At 43.8% G+C, this 20,089-nt stretch overlaps 2 protein-coding genes across 11 annotated transcripts; one reads left to right on the top strand and one right to left on the bottom strand.

Annotated features, from left to right (window-relative positions):
- The first annotated feature begins 2,067 nt into the window (after window positions 1–2,067).
- LOC106586302 (uncharacterized) lies at window positions 2,068–16,527 on the top strand. Of its 6 annotated transcripts, none has more exons than XR_014381279.1 (9): window positions 2,068–2,259; window positions 2,445–2,996; window positions 3,392–3,653; window positions 3,964–4,132; window positions 4,331–4,436; window positions 4,588–4,823; window positions 14,860–15,135; window positions 15,597–15,716; window positions 16,052–16,068. XR_014381279.1 is itself a non-coding variant. In XM_082964423.1 (9 exons), exons 1-9 carry the CDS (start codon window positions 2,119–2,121, stop codon window positions 16,059–16,061), a joined length of 1,752 nt encoding a protein of 583 aa, XP_082820549.1. In that variant the 5' UTR covers window positions 2,068–2,118; the 3' UTR covers window positions 16,062–16,527. The 6 variants fall into 6 exon arrangements, 5 of the variants coding, with proteins under 5 accessions (XP_082820549.1, XP_082820545.1, XP_082820552.1 ...); XM_082964423.1 differs by having other exon boundaries at window positions 14,860–15,018; window positions 15,600–15,716; window positions 16,052–16,527; XM_082964419.1 differs by having other exon boundaries at window positions 14,860–15,018; window positions 16,052–16,527.
- A 1,091-nt stretch (window positions 16,528–17,618) lies between these two features.
- On the bottom strand, window positions 17,619–19,886 carry LOC106597047 (uncharacterized). 5 transcript variants are annotated; one of them, XM_082964322.1, is made up of 2 exons: window positions 19,627–19,886; window positions 17,619–18,351 (listed from the first exon to the last, which is right to left on the bottom strand). In XM_082964322.1, exon 2 carries the CDS (start codon window positions 18,342–18,344, stop codon window positions 17,703–17,705), a length of 642 nt encoding a protein of 213 aa, XP_082820448.1. In that variant the 5' UTR covers window positions 18,345–18,351; window positions 19,627–19,886; the 3' UTR covers window positions 17,619–17,702. The 5 variants fall into 5 exon arrangements, with proteins under 5 accessions (XP_082820448.1, XP_082820480.1, XP_082820458.1 ...); XM_082964354.1 differs by having other exon boundaries at window positions 19,605–19,883; XM_082964332.1 differs by having other exon boundaries at window positions 19,507–19,882.
- Between the last annotated feature and the right edge of the window lie 203 nt (window positions 19,887–20,089).

Raw genomic sequence — 20,089 nt, 5'->3', positions numbered from 1 at the left:
CCCGAAACGTTTGACCCAAATTAAACAATTTAAAGGCAATGCTACCAAATACTAATTGAGTGTATGTACACTTCTGACCCACTGGGAATGTGAAGAAAGAAATACAAGCTGAAATAAATCAATCTCTCTTCTATTATTCTGACATTTCACATTCTTAACATAAAGTGGTGATCCTAACTAACCTAAGATGGGATTTTTACTAGGATTAAATTTCAGGAATTGTGAAAAACTGAGTTTAAATGTATTTGGCTAAGGTGTATGTAAACTTCCGACTTCAACTGTATACGGTATATATATATATATATATATATATATATATATATAAACTCAGCAAAAAAAAGAAACGTCCTCTTATTGTCAACTGCGTTTATTTTCAGCAAACTTAACATGTGTAAATATTTGTATGAACATAAGATTCAACAACTGAGACATAAACTGAACCAGTTCCACAGAAATGTGACTAACAGAAATGGAATAATGGAAATGGAATAATGTGTCCCTGAACAAAGGGGGGGTCAAGATCAAAAGTAACAGTCAGTATCTGGTGTGGCCACCAACTGCATTAAGTACTGCAGTGCATCTCCTCGTCATGGACTGCACCAGATTTGCCCGTTCTTGCTGTGAGATGTTACCCCACTCTTCCACCAAGGCACCTGCAAGTTCCCGGACATTTCTGGGGGGAATGGCCCTAGCTCTCACCCTCCGATCCAACAGGTCCCAGACGTGCTCAATGGGATTGAGATCCGGGCTCTTTGCTAACCATGGCAGAACACTGATATTCCTGTCTTGTAGGAAATAATGCACAGAACGAGCAGTATGGCTGGTGGCATTGTCACGCTGGAGGGTCATGTCAGGATGAGCCTGCAGGAAGTGTACCACATGAGGGAGGAGGATGTCTTCCCTGTAATACACAGCGTTGAGACTGCCTGCAATGACAACAAGCTCAGTCATATGATGCTGTGACACACCGCCCCAGACCACGACGGACCGTCCACCTCCAAATTGATCCCGCTCCAGAGTACAGGCCTCGGTGTAACGCTCATTCCTTCGACGATAAACGTGAATCTGACCATCACCCCTGGTGAGACAAAATCACGACTCGTCAATGAAGAGCACTTTTTGGCAGTCTTGTCTGGTCCAGCGACGGTGGGTTTGTGCCCATAGGCGACGCTGTTGCCGGTGATGTCTGGTGAGGACCTGCCTTACAACAGGCCTTCAAGCCCTCAGTCCAGCCTCTCACAGCCTATTGCGGACAGTCTGAGCACTGATAGAGGGATTTTGCGTTCCTGGTGTAACTCGGGCAGTTGTTGTTGCCATCCTGTACCTGTCCCGCAGGTGTGATGTTTGCATGTACCGATCCTGTGCAGGTGTTGTTACACGTGGTCTGCCACTACGAGTATGATCAGCTGTCCGTCCTGTCTCCCTGTTGCGCTGTCTTAGGCGTCTCACAGTACGGACATTGCAATTTATTGCCCTGGCCACATCTGCAGTCCTCATGCCTCCTTGCAGCATGCCTAAGGCACGTTCACGCAGATGAGCAGGGACCCTGGGCATCTTTCTTTTGGTGTTTTTCAGAGTCAGTAGAAAGGCCTGTTTGGTGTCCTAAGTTTTCATAACTGTGACCTTAATTGCCTACCGTCTGTAAGCTGTTAGTGTCTTAATGACTGTTCCACAGGTGCATGTTCAATAATTGTTTATGGTTCATTGAACAAGCATGGGAAACAGTGTTTAAACCCTTTACAATGAAGATCTGTGAAGTTACATGGATTTTTACGAATTATCTGTGGAAGACAGTGTCCTAAAAAAAGGGACGTTTATTTTTTGCTGAGTTTATATATATATATATATATTTACAAATTCATCACACATTTATGATTTTATATGGGAATCAAAAAGCTTTCATGAATGTTCACCATGTGCTGATGTGCTCAGTGCTGTCAACAGACCCCATTATGACATCACAATGTAACGGAATCCTTGCCATGATATCATTGCTGGTTCCATCTGACAAGCAACATTTACATTTACATTTACATTTAAGTCATTTAGCATTTCATGATAGTTCTCTCACAGAGATAGGTTAAGTTCTTATTTTGAGAGTGTTAACATTTATTATCAATGGCTTATCGAGGAAGAAAATCAAGTGAGTTTGACAAACTCCAGAAGGAGAACTCTCAGATGAGGAGCGTCATCGAAAACTTGAGGAAGCAAAACATGGCTTTAAACCAACAGGATGACCAGGACAGGTTTTCAAGTTTTGTAAGGCTCATCAGTATTTCAAACGTTTTTCAAAAATATCACTGTTTATTTTGTGGTTTCATAGACATACAGTAGGCCTACATCCATAACATCTTTAGCTTAAAAGCTTTATATGACACACTGTAGAAACTATTTTGACTACTTCACTTCTGCTATTCATTTCATACTATACCATTGTGATCCAGGGCTATCAGGAGAGCTACCCAATCCCAGAGGGCCATCGGGGCTTCATCAGTGATGCCAGACTTCTGCAGATGCAGAGAGCTGAGAGAGAGGCCATGGAAGGAAAGCAAAGAAAGACAAGTGCTATCCATGAGAATTATGTCCGGACTGCTCTTATCGGGGTTGGCAGCACCTTCGTGCACCACTTCGTCCCCTCTATTCAGTGCATTCCGCGGCCGAAAGCTCCACCGAGGCCTTTGCCACGAAGGCTTGAACACATAGCTCTGGCCCCACTGAAGAACGTGGTGGGGGTGGACGGAGCCCAAGTTCGACCCGGATCTCACTCTCTGGAGTCCATCCAGGTAAATAAGTCATTCAGCAGCAGTAGCGTGCGGCCTGTTCCCGTCCCTCCCACTGGAGCTCCCTCCAAGAGGGGCAAGAAGAAGAAGGGCAGGCGGGGAGTCAAAGCCCTGAAAGTCCAGTTGGACCAGGGCTGTGCTGACAACAACGGACCCATTGACCTGATGGAGGAGGTGAGGGACATCGAGGCTCACCTGAAGGAGGAGGCCTGGAAGGTAGGATGGACTTTCAATTTATTGTAAATGTGAAAATTTGTGAAAACACAAGTGTAGACCATACTGTGAAACCAACAGTGCAGTTCAAGAAGAGTTAGGAAAATATTTAACAAATAAACTAATGTAAACAATAATAATAATAATAATAAAAGTAACACAATGACATAACAATAACGAGGCTATATACAGGGGGTATCGGTACCGAGTCAGTGTGCGGGGGTACAGGTTAGTTGAGGGGGTACAGTGTGCGGGGGTACAGGTTAGAAAGGATACTCTCTTTGACGGCATGATAGAATAGATCCTAGAATTAAGGATCTCTGTGTATTAGTTTATGTATATACTAGTTCTATATGCATTTCTATGATGGGAGCATTCTTTTCTGGTCTACGCCAAAGGTGGTACATGAGGTGAAGGCCATGGGCAGGAGAAGTTTGGGCTCGGCCATGTCCATGGGGGAAATAGCCACCAGCTCTCTGGGAAGCCTGAGCTCAGTGGATATGAACACCCCTGCGGAGCTCCGTGACTACTTGGATGTTGGGACCCCGGTAAAGTCGCGTGACAGCCCACCCAGGCCTGCTCCCCCCCCTACCAAGCCCAGGAGCAAACTGCCTCGGCCTACAAGGTTCCTTAGCCTGCAAAAGGCTGACACCGGCTCAGGTCAGTCCCTCTCATGTACTCACACTAATTTAAATTAGACAGGGAGATGAAGCTAGGTAGACTGATAGTAGGAAGGGAAGGGACACAAATGGCTTTAGCCCAGGGCTAAGACATTTTTCCACACTTGCTTTGCCTGTTGCACAGTGAGATAACCTTTGCTCAAGGCGAATTAGACCCTGCTTCTGAGCAGGGTGAGCACCAAAAAATGTGTGCTAAATTTAAAATGATATCATAATGAACTAAGATGTTCTAGTGTTAAAAGCTACAAACAGATATGGAAATGAGTAAATGCATAAATACATACATACAGTTCACAGAGAGATAGATGTCTGCTGTCAACCCATAGACAAGAAGGCAGCCAGTGAGCCAAAGGGCCAAATAAAGAAAAGTCAGGACCAGGCCAGATTGCAGCCCCTGTCCAACCCAGAGCAGGCCCTGACTAAGACCTTCAAGCTGCTCCACTCTGCCTCTGATGACTGGTGAGCATTCACTGTAGACAAGACCAATGGAGCTAGGCTAAAGGAAGCACAGTGTAGTGTCCTTGGAAATGTAGATTTGAGCTACAGAGCGTAGAAACTTCTGAAATTAAGAGACCAGAGTCCTAAGTGATGAACATCTTTATAATGTTTTTGGAAAATGTTGTGGAAATTGCTTACGTTTCTTTCACTGACTTGCAGGGAGAAGAAGATCGAGGGCTTGACCTCTCTCCGTGTGATGGCTCAGAACCAGATGGACATACTGATGCCTAAACTCCATGATATCTGCCTTGCCATTATAAATGAGGTAGCTCTATTCATTCACTGCCCTATTCATTCATCTGCACAAATCTGCTACATTTGGAGAACAAGTCAAATTATTGTGTCATGTTTCTGATGTTCGTGGGTTGTACTGCTCAACATTAATAGCTGGTCCTGTGCGTGTTATTATGATTCAGGTGAAGAACCTGCGCTCTGCAGTGTCCTGTGCTGCCATGGCCACACTGGGTGACATGTACGTTCACCTCCAGAGGGCCATGGACAGTGAGGTGGAGGGGACGGCACGCGTGCTGCTGCACAAAGCCAGCGAGGCCAACAACTTCATCCGGCAGGCCGCCAACTTTGCCCTGGGTCACATGGTGCAGAGCTGCACCCCTACCCGTGTCATGAATGCCCTGCTGGTCGGTGGGCTGAGGTAAAGAGGGAGAGGGGTCAATTAACACTCACTAAGGGGTAGATCCGGACTTCCACAAATGTTCACTTTGTCTCACATTGAAAGGTTGACTCGAATGGAAGTTAGGATTCACTCCAAACGGACCTGATGTGACAATGCAATAGATAATTGATATGTAGTGAACTTTCTGGTGCAAAATGGTCACTGCTCGCTTAAGTATACCACACATTAGATTAGAATCAACTTTACTGTCATTGAACAAGTACAACGAAATGCAGTTAGTATCTGACCAGAAGTGCAAATAAAAGAGTGCAGAAAATGTAGTAAAAAGTAAAATAACTAAGTACGTTATTAAGTGGGATGTATAAATGTGCAATGAAGGCAAATGGCAAGTCTAAATGTGCAATGAAGGCAAATTGAAAGTGCAAGGAGGCATGCAACTGAAATGCAGGGAGAGCAGCAATGAGGTTACCGAGGTAGACATGTACATGTACAACTGAATTATGTCCTTAATCAGATTTTGCAAAGCAATGTCAGAGTCCAGTAGTACTGTGAAATGGACAAAGAGAGTAGTGCAACAAGGTCCCTGAGAGGCAGTACCTTTTGTTTGTGGCATGGATGTGAATTCCTTTCCTGAGGATGGCTCACCTCTCACAGTTCTGGGTGACTTTAACCTCCCCACGTCTACCTTTGACTCATTCCTCTCTGCCTCCTTCTTTCCACTCCTCTCCTCTTTTGACCTCACCCTCTCACCTTCCCCCCCTACTCACAAGGCAGGCAATACGCTTGACCTCATCTTTACTAGATGCTGTTCTTCCACTAATCTCATTGCAACTCCCCTCCAAATCTCCGACCACTACCTTGTATCCTTTTCCCTCTTGCTCTCATCCAACACTTCTCACTCTGCCCCTACTCGGATGGTATTGCGCCGTCCCAACCTTCGCTCTCTCTCCCGCTACTCTCTCCTCTTCCATCCTATCATCTCTTCCCTCTGCTCAAACCTTCTCCAACCTATCTCCTGATTCTGCCTCCTCAACCCTCTCCTCCCTTTCTGCATCCTTTGATTTTCTCTGTCCCCTATCCTCCAGGCTGGCTCGGTCCTCCCCTCCTGCTCCGTGGCTCGACGACTCACTACGAGCTCACAGAACAAGGCTCCGGGCAGCCGAGCGGAAATGGAGGAAAACTCGCCTCCCTGCGGACCTGGCATCCTTTCACTCACTCCTCTCTACATTCTCCTCTTCTGTCTCTGCTGCTAAAGCCACTTTCTACCACTCTAAATTCCAAGCATCTGCCTCTAACCCTAGGAAGCTCTTTGCTACCTTCTCCTCCCTCCTGAATCCTCCTCCCCCTCCCCCCCCCCTCCTCCCTCTCTGCGGATGACTTCGTCAACCATTTTGAAAAGAAGGTTGACGATATCCGATCCTCGTTTGCTAAGTCAAACGACACCGCTGGTCCTGCTCACACTGCCCTACCCTGTGCTTTGACCTCTTTCTCCCCTCTCTCTCCAGATGAAATCTCGCGCCCAACAACCTGCCCACTTGACCCTATCCCCTCCTCTCTTCTCCAGACCATTTCCGGAGACCTTCTCCCCTTCCTCACCTCGCTCATCAACTCATCCTTGACCGCTGGCTACGTCCCTTCCGTCTTCAAGAGAGCGAGAGTTGCACCCCTTCTGAAAAAACCTACACTCGATCCCTCCGATGTCAACAACTACAGACCAGTATCCCTTCTTTCTTTTCTCTCCAAAACTCTTGAACGTGCCGTCCTTGGCCAGCTCTCCTGCTATCTCTCTCAGAATGACCTTCTTGATCCTAATCAGTCAGGTTTCAAGACTGGGCATTCAACTGAGACTGCTCTTCTCTGTGTCACGGAGGCTCTCCGCACTGCTAAAGCTAACTCTCTCTCCTCTGCTCTCATCCTTCTAGACCTATCTGCTGCCTTTGATACTGTGAACCATCAGATCCTCCTCTCCACCCTCTCCGAATTGGGCATCTCCGGCGCGGCCCACGCTTGGATTGCGTCCTACCTGACAGGTCGCTCCTACCAGGTGGCGTGGCGAGAATCTGTCTCCGCACCATGCGCTCTCACCACTGGTGTCCCCCAGGGCTCTGTTCTAGGCCCTCTCCTATTCTCGCTATACACCAAGTCACTTGGCTCTGTCATATCCTCACATGGTCTCTCCTATCATTGCTATGCAGACGACACACAATTAATCTTCTCCTTTCCCCCTTCTGATAACCAGGTGGCGAATCGCATCTCTGCATGTCTGTCAGACATATCAGTGTGGATGACGGATCACCAGCTCAAGCTGAACCTCGGCAAGACGGCGCTGCTCTTCCTCCCGGGGAAGGACTGCCCGTTCCATGATCTCGCCATCACGGTTGACAACTCCCTTGTGTCCTCCTCCCAGAGTGCTAAGAACCTTGGCGTGATCCTGGACAACACCCTGTCGTTCTCCACTAACATCAAGGCGGTGACCCGATCCTGTAGGTTCATGCTCTACAACATTCGCAGAGTACGACCCTGCCTCACACAGGAAGCGGCGCAGGTCCTAATCCAGGCACTTGTCATCTCCCGTCTGGATTACTGCAACTCGCTGTTGGCTGGGCTCCCTGCCTGTGCCATTAAACCCCTACAACTCATCCAGAACGCCGCAGCCCGTCTGGTGTTCAACCTTCCCAAGTTCTCTCACGTCACCCCGCTCCTCCGCTCTCTCCACTGGCTTCCAGTTGAAGCTCGCATCCGCTACAAGACCATGGTGATTGCCTACGGAGCTGTGAAGGGAACGGCACCTCCATACCTTCAGGCTCTGATCAGGCCCTACACCCAAACAAGGGCACTGCGTTCATCCACCACTGGCCTGCTGGCCCCCCTACCTCTGAGGAAGCACAGTTCCCGCTCAGCCCAGTCAAAACTGTTCGCTGCTCTGGCACCCCAATGGTGGAACAAGCTCCCTCACGACGCCAGGACAGCGGAGTCAATCACCACCTTCCGGAGACACCTGAAACCCCACCTCTTTAAGGAATACCTAGGATAGGATAAAGTAATCCTTCTAACCCCCCCCCCCCCCCCTTAAAAGATGTAGATGCACTATTGTAAAGTGGTTGTTCCACTGGATATCATAAGGTGAATGCACCATTTTGTAAGTCGCTCTGGATAAGAGCGTCTGCTAAATGACTTAAATGTAATGTAAAAAATGTAAGGGTCCCTGATGCGCTGGAGGTCTCCGATGGCAGAGAGCTGGGCACCAGTGATGTGGTGGGTGGTTTTCACCACCCGTTGCAGGGCCTTCCGGTCAGCCACGGAGCACCCGCCAAACCACACTGTGGCGCAGTTAGTCAGATTGCTCTCGACCGTGCAGTGGTAAAAGTTCACCAGGATCTTGGGAGACAGGCAGGCCTTCTTCAGCCTCCTCAAAAAGTACAGGCGCTGCTGCGCCTTCTTGACTAGGGTTGAGGTGTTGCGGGTCCAGGAGAGGTCATCGGAGATGTAGACACCCAGGAATTTGAAGCTGGGCACACACTCCACTTCAGTGCCATCAATGAGAACTGGGGCGTGGCTGCGGCTTTTAGACTTCCTGTTAATCCACTATGAGCTCCTTGGTTTTCTTTGCATTGAGGGCCAGGTTGTTGTCAGCGCACCATGCAGCCAGGTGCTTGACCTCCTCCCTGTAGGCTGACTCGTCATTGTCACTGATCAGACCTACCACCGTGGTTTCGTCTGCGAACTTGACGATGGTGTTGATACCGTGTACAGAAACTCAGTCGTAGGTGAAGAGGGAGTACAGGAAGAGGCTCGGCACACCAGTGTTCAGGTTCAGGGTTGAGGTGGTGAAGTCGTCTAACCTGACAGACTGGGGTCTGTTGGTCAGGAAGTCCAAAGTCCAGTTACAGAGAGAGGGGCTGATCCCTAGGTCATGGAGTTTGGTGACCAGCCTAGAGGGAATGACCGTATTGAATGCTGAGCTAAAGTCTATGAACAGCATTCTCACATAGGTGTTGGTTTTGTCATGGAAGAGTGTAAAGCTGTGAAGATGGCGTCCTCTGCAGACCTGTTCGGTCGGTAGGCAAACTGGTGGGGATTCAGTGTTGGAGGGAGGCAGGACTTAAGGTAGGCCAAAACCAGTCTTTCGAAGCACTTCATGATCGTGGGGGTGAGTGCAACAGGTCGGAGGTCATTCGGGCTTGATGCGGTCGACTGCTGCGGCACTGGCACAATGGTTGCGGTCTTGAAGCACGTAGGGACAACCGCCTGGGCCAGTGACAGATTGAAAATTTGTATTAGGGCCGGGACAATACCAGTATTGCAATATATTTTCAATGGCAAAAATGAAAACGCATAGCAGATCTCACTCTTTGGTCCTTTAAAAACCTGCTGTATGTAAAATATTGTCTGATACAGCTTGGAAAATAAATAAATATTACTCAGGATGACAACATAATGATATTTGTTTCCAACATTACGTCTGTTTTCCTAAAGAACTTTTATCCACTTCGTGTTTTGGATACTGGTATCGTCCCGGACCTAATTTGCAGTGGATGTGTATCATCTCTACACGAGAACATTTGTTAACACTTTATATGAAAGTGATGCTCCAGAGCCTCTTTAGCCTCTTGGGGAGATTTGGTTGGGAGGCCCCCCCACCAAGCGGGTTCCCAACAATTATGGCTTGACTGCGGAGAGAAACATGTGCATATTAAAGTTAATTTCCTGTAATTCGACACTACAGTAAATGGTGACCCCGATGTGATATATCTTACAGATACTTTGGACTAAATTTGAGTTTATTCTATTCTATTATTCTATTGGGGCAGCAGGTAGCCTAGTGGTTAGCGGTTTGGACTTGTAACTGAAAGATTGCAAGATCGAATCCCCGAGCTGACAAGGTAAAAATCTGTTGTTCTGCCCCTGAACAAGGTAGTTAACCCGCTGTTCCTAGGCCATCATTTAAAATAAGAATTTGTTCTTAACTGACTTAACTGACTAGTTAAAAAAAGGTAAAATTAACATATATAACGAACATGTGGCCTATGTGATGGCGAATATGCAAGTAATCTACATTTTTGAATTATGGTAATCGACTCGTATTAATGATTTGATCAAAAAAGGCAAGAATGTTCTCACATTTGATTCGAATAGGGATGAAATTCTTTAGTACTGGCAATATACACTGAGTATACCAAACATAGGGGGTGCGGGGGGTCTGGTGAACATGTCAGGGTTCTATGGCCGCAGACAGAACAGCAGAAACGGGGTCAGCAGCACGACCAGATGGACTAGGGACGGGGACATTCAGGAGTCGTCAGGCCAGATGGTCCTGAGGCATGGTCCTAGGGCTCAGGTCCTCCGAGAGGGGAGAGAGAGAGAGAAACATGAGAGAATTAGAGGGAGCATATATAACATCACACAGGACACCAGAAAAGACAGGAGAATTACACCGGATATAACAGAATGACCCTAGCCCCCCGTTCAAAGGCACTTAAATATTGTCTTGCCCATTCACCCTCTGAATGGCACACATACACAATCCATGTCCATATTGTCTCAAAACTTAAAAATCCTTATTAAACCTGTCACCTCCCCTTCATTTATACTGATTGAAGTGGATTTATGAACATTTGAACATCTAGGCCATGTGCTGTTATAATCTCCACCCGGCACAGCCAGAAGAGGACTGGCCACCCCTCATAGCCTGGTTCCTCTCTAGGTTTCTTCCTAGGTTTTGGCCTTTCTAGGGAGTTTTTCCTAGCCACCATGCTTCTACACCTGCATTGCTTGCTGTTTGGGGTTTTAGGCTGGGTTTCTGTACAGCACTTTGAGATATCAGCTGATGTAAGAAGGGCTATATAAATACATTTGATTGGATTTAACAAGTGACATCAATAATTGGGTTCACCTGGTCAGTCTGTCATGGAAAGAGAAGGTGTTCTTAATGTTTTGTATACTCAGTCTATTGACAAGCATAAGAAAAAATACAAGAGAATGTTCATTCTAAAGCTTGCTGCGCTTTTACTCGGGGAAAAACGAATAGCAACACAGCAAACTACTGATGAACTTCCCAGAGGAAATCAGAGTGCAACATAGAGCAATTGGAAGCAGAACTTCAAGCATTTGAAAAAGAGCATGATCAGACTAGGTCATTTCTACATGATGCGCAGCGAGATTTGTTAGAACAGAGCACAAATAGGCTCCAAAGCGATAAGTCTGACTGAGATACAGATAGCTGCACAGTCAGTCCCACTTAGGGTGTGGCCATGCCAGAGTATGTGAGCAGAGTGAGGAGTGGAGCTTGCCCTATTTGACTGGATCGTGGAGCAAGTTTCCCAGAGGCTGGGGCTTCGGCTTTCTCGCCCCCTTCAATTTCGCTCCAGTAGTGCTCCAGTAGCACTCATTTTACAAGCTCAAGGCGTGCCCGGCCCAGCATGCATTTGTAGTCTACTTGTGTGATGCTATAGCACCTTGCTTTAGCTACTGTCATCTAATATTCTAAATATCTTCATAAAGAAGCTGATAAAACACACAGGTGAAAAATCAAGGTGACTTACAAAGATGAGGACCAAGAGCAAGAGAGGGAGTGCGGTTATGTAGTGTCCACAACTAAAGAATGAAAAGACAGGTATCCCGAAAGCATGTACTTACTACGCGTACATGCTAACAGAAAGGAACGAGGTGGGTAGCTAGCTAAGTGTGTCATTTTAGCACATTATTTATGAACAAAAAATAATCTCTAAAAAATGTTCCTTCTATTATCTATACATTAGGCCATCATTGAGGGCATGTTAACTCTATTACGTCTTTCAAGGAGCGTTCTGTTTTCATAGAGATATTTCAACTAAAATCCTTTAGGCCTACCTACAGAACAAAATAAAAATAACTATGCATCCCTGCCCAGCCTGGCATTAGTGGCCCAAACGGTGTTTAGCATCCCAAGTGGCTCTGCAAGAGTTGAGAGCGTATTCTCTGCGGCTGGCCTGCTCTCCAGGCACAATCACATGAGCCTGAAGCTACAGACTCTGGCCAAACTCATGTTTCTAAAAATAAATTCAAAGGCACTGTAGACTGAGCCTAATGAGGCATTTTTCATTTAATTTGTATTTAATTCTAAGTAAGTCAATCAGCATGTATGTGCAATTTTATAGACTATAACGATTTAATACAACAAAATGTTGTTTAAATGCTGAGCTTACACGGAACCCAAACTGGCTGCGCGTGTGCGCCATAGTGTTGACAGTACCAAAATAAAACAACAAATTTACAAAAAACACTGCAGCACAAACAAGTTACAACGTGAAATCGCCTCTATCCCATTCAGACCTTAGAGGACCAAACTACATCTCCCATAATGCAACGCCCGCACCAGCTCAGCTAACCGTCTGCATCACAGAAAGGCATGCTAGCTAGCAACAGCAGCACTTTTAGCACTCTGTAAACTATATTAATAACAACAATAAAACGCTGAACGTTACATGTTTCTAAAGTCTCACATTCCCTTATAACAATATCTACAGCATTAACCTTGGGATGTTTTATTTATTTCACGTTATGGACTTCTGCAAAGGAGTAATCTGCAAGACACACCTTTCTCAGTGTTTTCTCGGACTGAGGAGAACGGCAGCTACGGATAGTACCAGGGTGTTAGTAGGTGAAGCAAGCACCCAGATGAAATAAAATATATTTAATGAAACAAAACCCGAAGATGTTAACATCATTCAGCTACTGTAACTGCCCACCTAACATCAACAGGCAGCACCAGTAGCGCAACAATTAAAAATGGACACCAAAAGTAAAGTTCCTGGCGATCAAAGTGATCTGACTCCCCCTTCTGTCTGAACTTGGAATATTCCTGTTCGCGGGCTTTGGCCCTGAACCTGGTTGTTCTGTTCTGCGTTGTGTACTATTCTAATAATTTGAAGTTTGATGGAATAACCATTTTAATTCTACTACAAATACATTTCATATTAGGCTACATGTCTGACTCCTGACCTATTTAGAGTGTTTATATGCTGTTTAATACGATGGATAAGAGCGTCTGCTAAATGACTAAAATGTAAATGTAAAATGTTTATTTCTATGTTAGTTCTAGTCTTTCTATTTCTATGTTTAGTTAATGGGGTTGACCTTCAATTGGAAGCAGATCGCTCCTCGTTTCTTCTGATTGAAGGTCCTATGTATAGGGGTAGTTTTTGTAATGGGATTGGTGGGTAGTTGTCTCCTGTTTTGTGTCTGTGCACCTGACAGGACTGTAGTGTCATTCGTTGTTTTGTATACGTGTTTCTTTTGTTTTTTCCTTCTTTTCAAAAAATAAATAAAGCAGATGAGTATACACGTTCCCGCTGCACCTTGGTCCAATCCTTACGACGTCCGTTACAACATTACGATATTAAACCTCTACGGGATCAGTGTCCCCCCCCGCGGGATGGTTGAGCTAACGTAGGCCAATGTGATTAGCATGAGGTTGTAAGTAACAGAAACATTTCCCAGGACATATATGGGCAGAAAGCTTAAATTCTTGTTAATCTAACTGCACAGTCCAATTTACAGTAGGTATTACAGTGAAAGAATACCAATCTATTTGTTTGAGAAGAGTGCACAAGGTATTGATAAACCAATTAGGCACATTTGGGCAGTCTTGATACAACATTTGTACAGATATACAATGGTACATTGGATCAGTCTAAAACATTGCACTGACACTGCTGCCATCTAGTGGCCAAAATCGAAATTGCCCCTGGGCTGGAATAATACCTTATGGCCTTTCTCTTGCATTTCAAAGATGATGGTATAAAAAAACACAAAAAACCGTTTACCAGATCTAATTTGTTATATTCTCCTACATTCATTTAACATTTCCACAAACTTCAAAGTGTTTCCTTTCACATGGTATCAAGAATATGCATATCCTTGCTTCAGGTCCTGAGCTACAGGCAGTTAGAATTGGGTATGTCATTTTTGGTGAAAATTGAAGGGTCCGATCCTTAAGAGGTTCTTTCAAAATAACATAATAGCATATTTTGAGTTTAATTATGTTACTGTGGTTAGTTAGCCAAAGCTCGACTTCAAGTTCAGTCTGCCATCAAGTCGAAACGGTCCTATGGCAATATGTTTTCACCGTGGTGAAGGAAAAGGGATATTGCTTGAAAACGTATCTCAATCCAGGGATGGAAGGTATGCTGTACTCCTAATCTTCTCATTATCCAAGCCTCGAAATCGAGAAGATTGAAATACTGCTAGTTTTTAATTAACTGCCTTTTTCATCAGCATGCTAGGTTATTCCACAACACTTCCGGCAGCAACTCACCCCAACTCTAGATGTCACATTTTAATGGAATCACATTTTTTTCTTATGTCTTATACTTCCGTGTGTTGTGTACTTCTTATTTTACCATTGCGTTATTTAGATTATTTTTAGCCATTGGTGGAGAGGTACTGTCTACTGATGTGTGCTAGCCTTTGGGAGTAACAAGTCATTTATAAACATTTATAAAGTATATATAGGGAACACTTTAGATTAGGGGGTATTAGTGAGGGACTGAGGTATTAGTAAGTGCATGTACTCACATTCATAAAGGCACTCATTAACAAATACACCATTCGTGACATTTATAAATACATTTATAAATATGTATATTAATGGTGAGTCAAACCATTAATCAACCATTAACAAATACCTTGACAATAACTCCTTTATAACTGGTTTATAGTACATTAGTAGTACATTATTAATCATTTACAAATTGTGAACATACTATGATCAAACACCTTATTAATTACCTGATAAATCATGAACAAATATTTAAAATATTGTTTATAAATGTGTAAATAACAATTTATAGATTTCTTATTGACATTTACAAATGTAGGAATAATGATTAATAAATGTTAAGCAAACTCTTCACAAACAGTTTATAAATGGTATATTAAGGGACCTTAATATAAAGTCTTACCGAACATTTTGATCCATCGATGAGACTTCATCAATACATTCCATTATCATTCGTCTCCTAACTCATGTATCTCTATGACATGTAACTGATGTGCTCTGTTTTTCCTTCCTCAGCCACCGTAACGCTGCGGTGAGGAGCTGCACTGCTCAGTACCTGGAGAGACTGGCTAAGGTCATGGGGATGGCTCGTCTCCTGTCGGGGAAGAAAGACCTCACTGACCGTTTCTTGATTGCCGTCAGTAAACTGGCTGTGGACCCTGCACAGGAAGTCAGGTGGGATGTTCCTCCTGTAAAGTAGCTTGCTTAAACATAATGGCCGGCCTTAACTTAGGCCGTGATTCAACCATGGCTCGCTATAGCACTAGATCGCCGACAATGCAGTTTTTAAAGGTAATTTACTCTTGAGTTGACATCTGCAGCGTTTACCACAAATGCAAATTGAAATTGCCTTTAAAAGCAACATTGTCGGCTGTCTACAGCATCTATGCTAAAAGGGTGTCATGGATTGAATTGCGGATTTTAGGTATTCCAAAACAACCACAGGTTCTCTTGGAGGGGAATAGTATTCTAAACACAAATAAGTGCTACGTGGCATAGGAAAATCCGCTAAGATTTTCATAATAATGAACGGTTAAAACCCAGTTGTTAGATAGTTGAGATGATTTGTAGATCAGGTAATGCGGTGCATTACTCAAACCGACCCTCTTGCAAATTCTACCTAATGTATGTCTTATTTTGATGGGATATTGTTTCTCAGGTTGCCATCAATTGATTACTGTTTTTAATCACAGACAGCAGATATGATTTGATATGTTGCACGTTTAAGATGATATTAATATCTTTGTTCTCAGCAGGCATCATGGTCGCAATATCTTGAGAAACGTGGCCACTAAAATGTGGGACAAATTCGCTCCAAGGAAAGAGCGAGAATCCTTGAGGGAGGTCATCTCAAAGGTTAACCTCAAAGAAAGGTACATTCTCTCTGGATGATTAGAAGAAGTATGACAAATGAGCTGATATGATTACAGAAATCCAATCCCACTGGGCACAGTCATCAGTTCAATGTCTAGTTTTGATTTAAACTTGGGAAATGAACCAAAATGTGAAAACAACCAAAAATGTTGGTTAAAAGTTGCGTGAAAAAAATCCAATTGTGTGTTCCACATTGATTCACCGTCGTCACATAGCTTTTTTGTTGTTGTTGGAAAGAGGTGGAAATAACGTTTATTCAACCAGTTTTGGCCCAATGGGATGAATTTAATATACTGTAAGATTATACCTTTCTGTCTTTTCTCTTTTTCAACAGGAATATCTGAATAATCCCCAACTTGACTATATATTTGTATCTAAATATTTGCACATTTCCCAACTTGACTATTATCCCCTCCAGTCCCCAAACTCCAATATTTTCGTTCATTCTAAGAAATTTGACACTATCATCCAAACCTCCATGTAAATGCATTTTTAAGCTGCATTGACTCCTTGTCCAAGTCCTGAATCCACTACAAGGCAATACCAACCATATTCAAAGCACTAAATGACCTTTCCTCGAAGCTCCTATCTGATCTACCAGCTCAATAGTGGTCTACTGAAACCATACTCACCATCTCAGGTGGTGCTCAGATCATCAACCACTGACCTCCACTTATCCTCAAAACCAGCAGTCCTCTTTTGGAGGCAGATTGGTCAGTGCTCCTGTATGGCACCAACATTGTGGATTTTCATCCAATGCTTCTGGACTATGAGAACATTCTTTGGACAATAAAATTAGGTAAAATGGAAGCTGGCTACAGTCTCAGTTTTATCCTCCAAGACAGTGTGAGGATGTGTAACAACAATACCTGTAGTTTAATTTCATGATCAGGGCCAGATTACCGAATGGGCACGCAGGGCACCTGCCCTGTGGGCCCCGACCTCCAGGGAATATCATCATAACATCCAAAACTAAAAGTATAGTGGATGTATATTACAGTACGTGGATATTTTACAATTTGTGAGCTCGTTTCATAATTTGTAGCCATGTTTTATATAAATTTGTGCTCATTTGGTAGAAAGTCGTTAGCATTTAAAAAATAATTGTGGGGATGTTTTATATCAATTTGCTTACTGGTGCTCTTCCATGCCGTCCCTAGGAGGGGTGCGTCACTTGAGTGGGTTAACAACATGCTGGCCATCTACTAGATTTTGATCTGGGGGCAGACCAACCTGGTCTCAGAGCATTTTGTATTATTATTGTTTTTTTAATTAACCATTATTTAACTAGGCAAGTCAGTATGTATTCTGTATGTAAATCCGAGACACTCCAGTTAGTATGATATGTTACGTTTCGTATGGTATGTATTCATTTCTGGTTGTCCATCACCCATTTTGTATGATATATTACAATTCGTATTATGTTACAAATTTGCAAAACGTTCAATATGTTACAAATTTGGTACACGTATTATATGTCAAGAATTTGTGAAATGTACGATATGCTACAAATTCTAGCTAGGTGGGTAGCGTTACCTGGTTGGCATTAGCTAGTTAGGTTTAAAGGGGAAGGGTTAACTAAAAGGGTTAAGGTTAGGGTTAGCTAAAAAGTTTATGTTTAGGGGAAGTGTTAGCTAACATGCTAAGTATTTGAAAAGTAGCTTAAAAGTAGTAAGTAGATGAAAAGTTGCTAATTAGCTAAAATGCTAAAGTTTTCCATGATGAGATTTGAACTCGCAACCTTTTCACCCAAGTTTAGTCAAAACCGGGCCAGTGGTGTCTGAGAGATCGCGTGTGACTAACTAACGTGAGCATTGTACGTACGAACTGACGGAGACAGATCCATAGTCCCCTCTGATTTCATCGTGGGTGACAATGAGTGAAAACAACAAATATTAATGTATTTTCACACAAACTTTTTTTATTGTCGAATGAACAAATAATGTCATCATCGTATAGTATCCAGTATTTTGAAGCTGTCACTTTCAACTGCTCCTTTTGCAGACGTGTTTGTCCATAAAAGGGCATACAGTGGCACCACACCCCCAACACACCTCCAGAGAGTGGCCAATCGGTGTCTGCATCTTGCACTCCTTACACCCGCCCACAACCCTCCCACTTGATTCCACCCCATGTCTCTGCTGACTGATGAGCTTCTCGAGGGCTTGCTTCGTGGCCGGGTCACCACAGTGCGCGATGCCGTTAACCGCCACCCGCTTTGGATCTTTAACGCAGTCCTCCTCATGCCCAATGACGGTGGAGGACAGCCAGGCTGTATCGTATCCGCTCTGTTGCCACGAGCACCACATTGCTACATTCTGCCTATCCATCTTCTTCACGCGGCCCACCCGGACCTTCAGCTGCAATACCACATGTTCTCCAGTGGGGCACCCACCGGGGTAACCCTTCGCCTTGGCTATGTCCCGACTGCAGTAGACCCCCGGGCCCAACGTGCCCCCCGCCGAGGGCCGGAACCCCCCTGTGATGATGGCTCGAGCGCTGTCACGGTGGGTGCCATGGTACATGGTGTAGCCTTGTCTGCCCCGTGGTGCCTGGCCAGGTTTCAGGACAATCTGCTTCTCAACCACAGCCTCCCAACCGGTGAACTGCACCAGCTTCGCTGGCATGGCTCTGCTAACGGACACACAGTTGACACCAATTTGTAAACCGATGAAATCAATCAATCAAATGTATTTATAAAGACCTTTATACATCAGTAGTTATCACAAAGTGCTTTACAGTAACCCAGCCTAGACCCCAAAGTGCAAGCAAAGCAGAAGTGAGAGCACAGTGGCTTGGAAAGATTCCCATATAGGAAAGTGGAGAGGAACCCATCTCAGAGAGCCTATCCTCTTCTGGCAGTACCTCATAATCATCAGTGACAAAATCTATGACTCATAGCATACGTATCGGTGAATCGTTGTGACATGAAATATGAGTGAGAGTGTAATCAATGTGTAATAAGTACGGAAACAATTTATGAACATGTTAAATTATTATGTGACGTGGAGTCATTATTCAGGTCCTGATTGGTCAAGAAGCTTATTTGACACGTCAAATAATGTTATTTGACGTGTATCTTTTTGACACGCCAAGACCCAAACGGCGTTCCATATGTACCGGGTTAGGCTATATGTGTTGTACACACACATCAATAATGTATTGATGAAAAAACATATTGAAGACATAGATATAGAGAGGTTTTCTTTTCTAAAATCTAACCACTCAAATTATTATTTACTCAAAGTATGTTTCCATGATTTATTCCCCCCCAAAAGATTATTGACTGAATCTAAATTCAATCTGAAGCGCCGAAGATTCACTTTATAGGGCGATTGACAAAGGCAATGTTCCCGCAGTTGCGGATACTGCATTCACGGTACACGCTGCATATGTCGGCTCAATCAGAAATGTTATTTAAACGTGAACTACAACACAGATATTCTCAGTTACTGATTGAGTACAAAGTATGATGTCGTAATGTATACAAGGTGCCATTGAACAACACAAACCTCTACCTTTTCGACTGAACTAAACTCCATCTTCTCCCTCTATAAAGAGTATTTTGTATAGTCACCACCAGGGCTGGGGTCAATTCAGTGAATAATTGAATTCAAATCTCCCATCATTTATTATGAAGACTTTTCATTTTACTGAACTAACTGAATTAAAGTCAACCCTGATCACCAATACAGCTGTACAGTGGTAATTTGACAGGACTGAGAGAGAAAGCAAAACATACATGTAAGTTAGATAGTAACAACAATAAATCCAGTACTGTATAGTTACCGCTGTAGAAAAACAAAAATCTATGCCTTATAGATCCCAATGTTGTGCAACTGACTGGCTGTGGATACGTTGCAAAAATATTTTTACATTGTTTCTACCTTTTTCAGGTAATTAACCTACCCGTTCTACCTCCAATGTTTTGACAGTGTATCTCTGATAGTTTCACTTTCGATTTTTCAGCTCAACTCAGCTTCCTTGCGTGACATCCATCAACATCATACCCAAAGGAATCTCTTCAAACAATATCCCGTTTGCTTTAGAGATCACATTCACTTTCATTTTAAAGTGCTGTACACGGACTCCCTCATTATTGTATTCATGCTATTCCATATCGTAACGCTAACCCCATTCTCATTGCAAGACATGCCAGGCAATGTTGCCCTCTAGTGTTTTTTTGGAGATACAGCATGTATTATTTTATCATTCGTCATCACGGGTTGTGGTTAATTCCATTTCAATGCCAGTCAATTCAGAAACTAAACCAGATTCAAATGACACATGTTCCTCATTGGAATTGGAATTTCAAGGTACTTCCTGAATTGACTGGAATTTAAATGGAATTGACCTCAAACCTGAGGTTCAT

Source organism: Salmo salar, chromosome 02 (genome assembly GCF_965601325.2).
Source record: "Salmo salar chromosome 02, fSalSal1, whole genome shotgun sequence".
Taxonomy (NCBI): domain Eukaryota; kingdom Metazoa; phylum Chordata; class Actinopteri; order Salmoniformes; family Salmonidae; genus Salmo; species Salmo salar.
This window is presented reverse-complemented; position numbering and strand designations above follow the sequence as displayed.

Bases quoted from the DNA above. Each gene is read 5' to 3' on its own strand.
- LOC106586302 (XM_082964410.1), top strand. From the start codon at position 2,119: ATGGCTTATCGAGGAAGAAAATCAAGTGAGTTTGACAAACTCCAGAAG. The intron at 2,997-3,391 runs GTAGGATGGACT...TCTACGCCAAAG, and splicing joins TGAAGGAGGAGGCCTGGAAG to GTGGTACATGAGGTGAAGGC. The intron at 15,019-15,596 runs GTGGGATGTTCC...CTTTGTTCTCAG, and splicing joins GACCCTGCACAGGAAGTCAG to CAGGCATCATGGTCGCAATA.
- LOC106597047 (XM_082964322.1), bottom strand. From the start codon at position 18,344: ATGCCAGCGAAGCTGGTGCAGTTCACCGGTTGGGAGGCTGTGGTTGAG.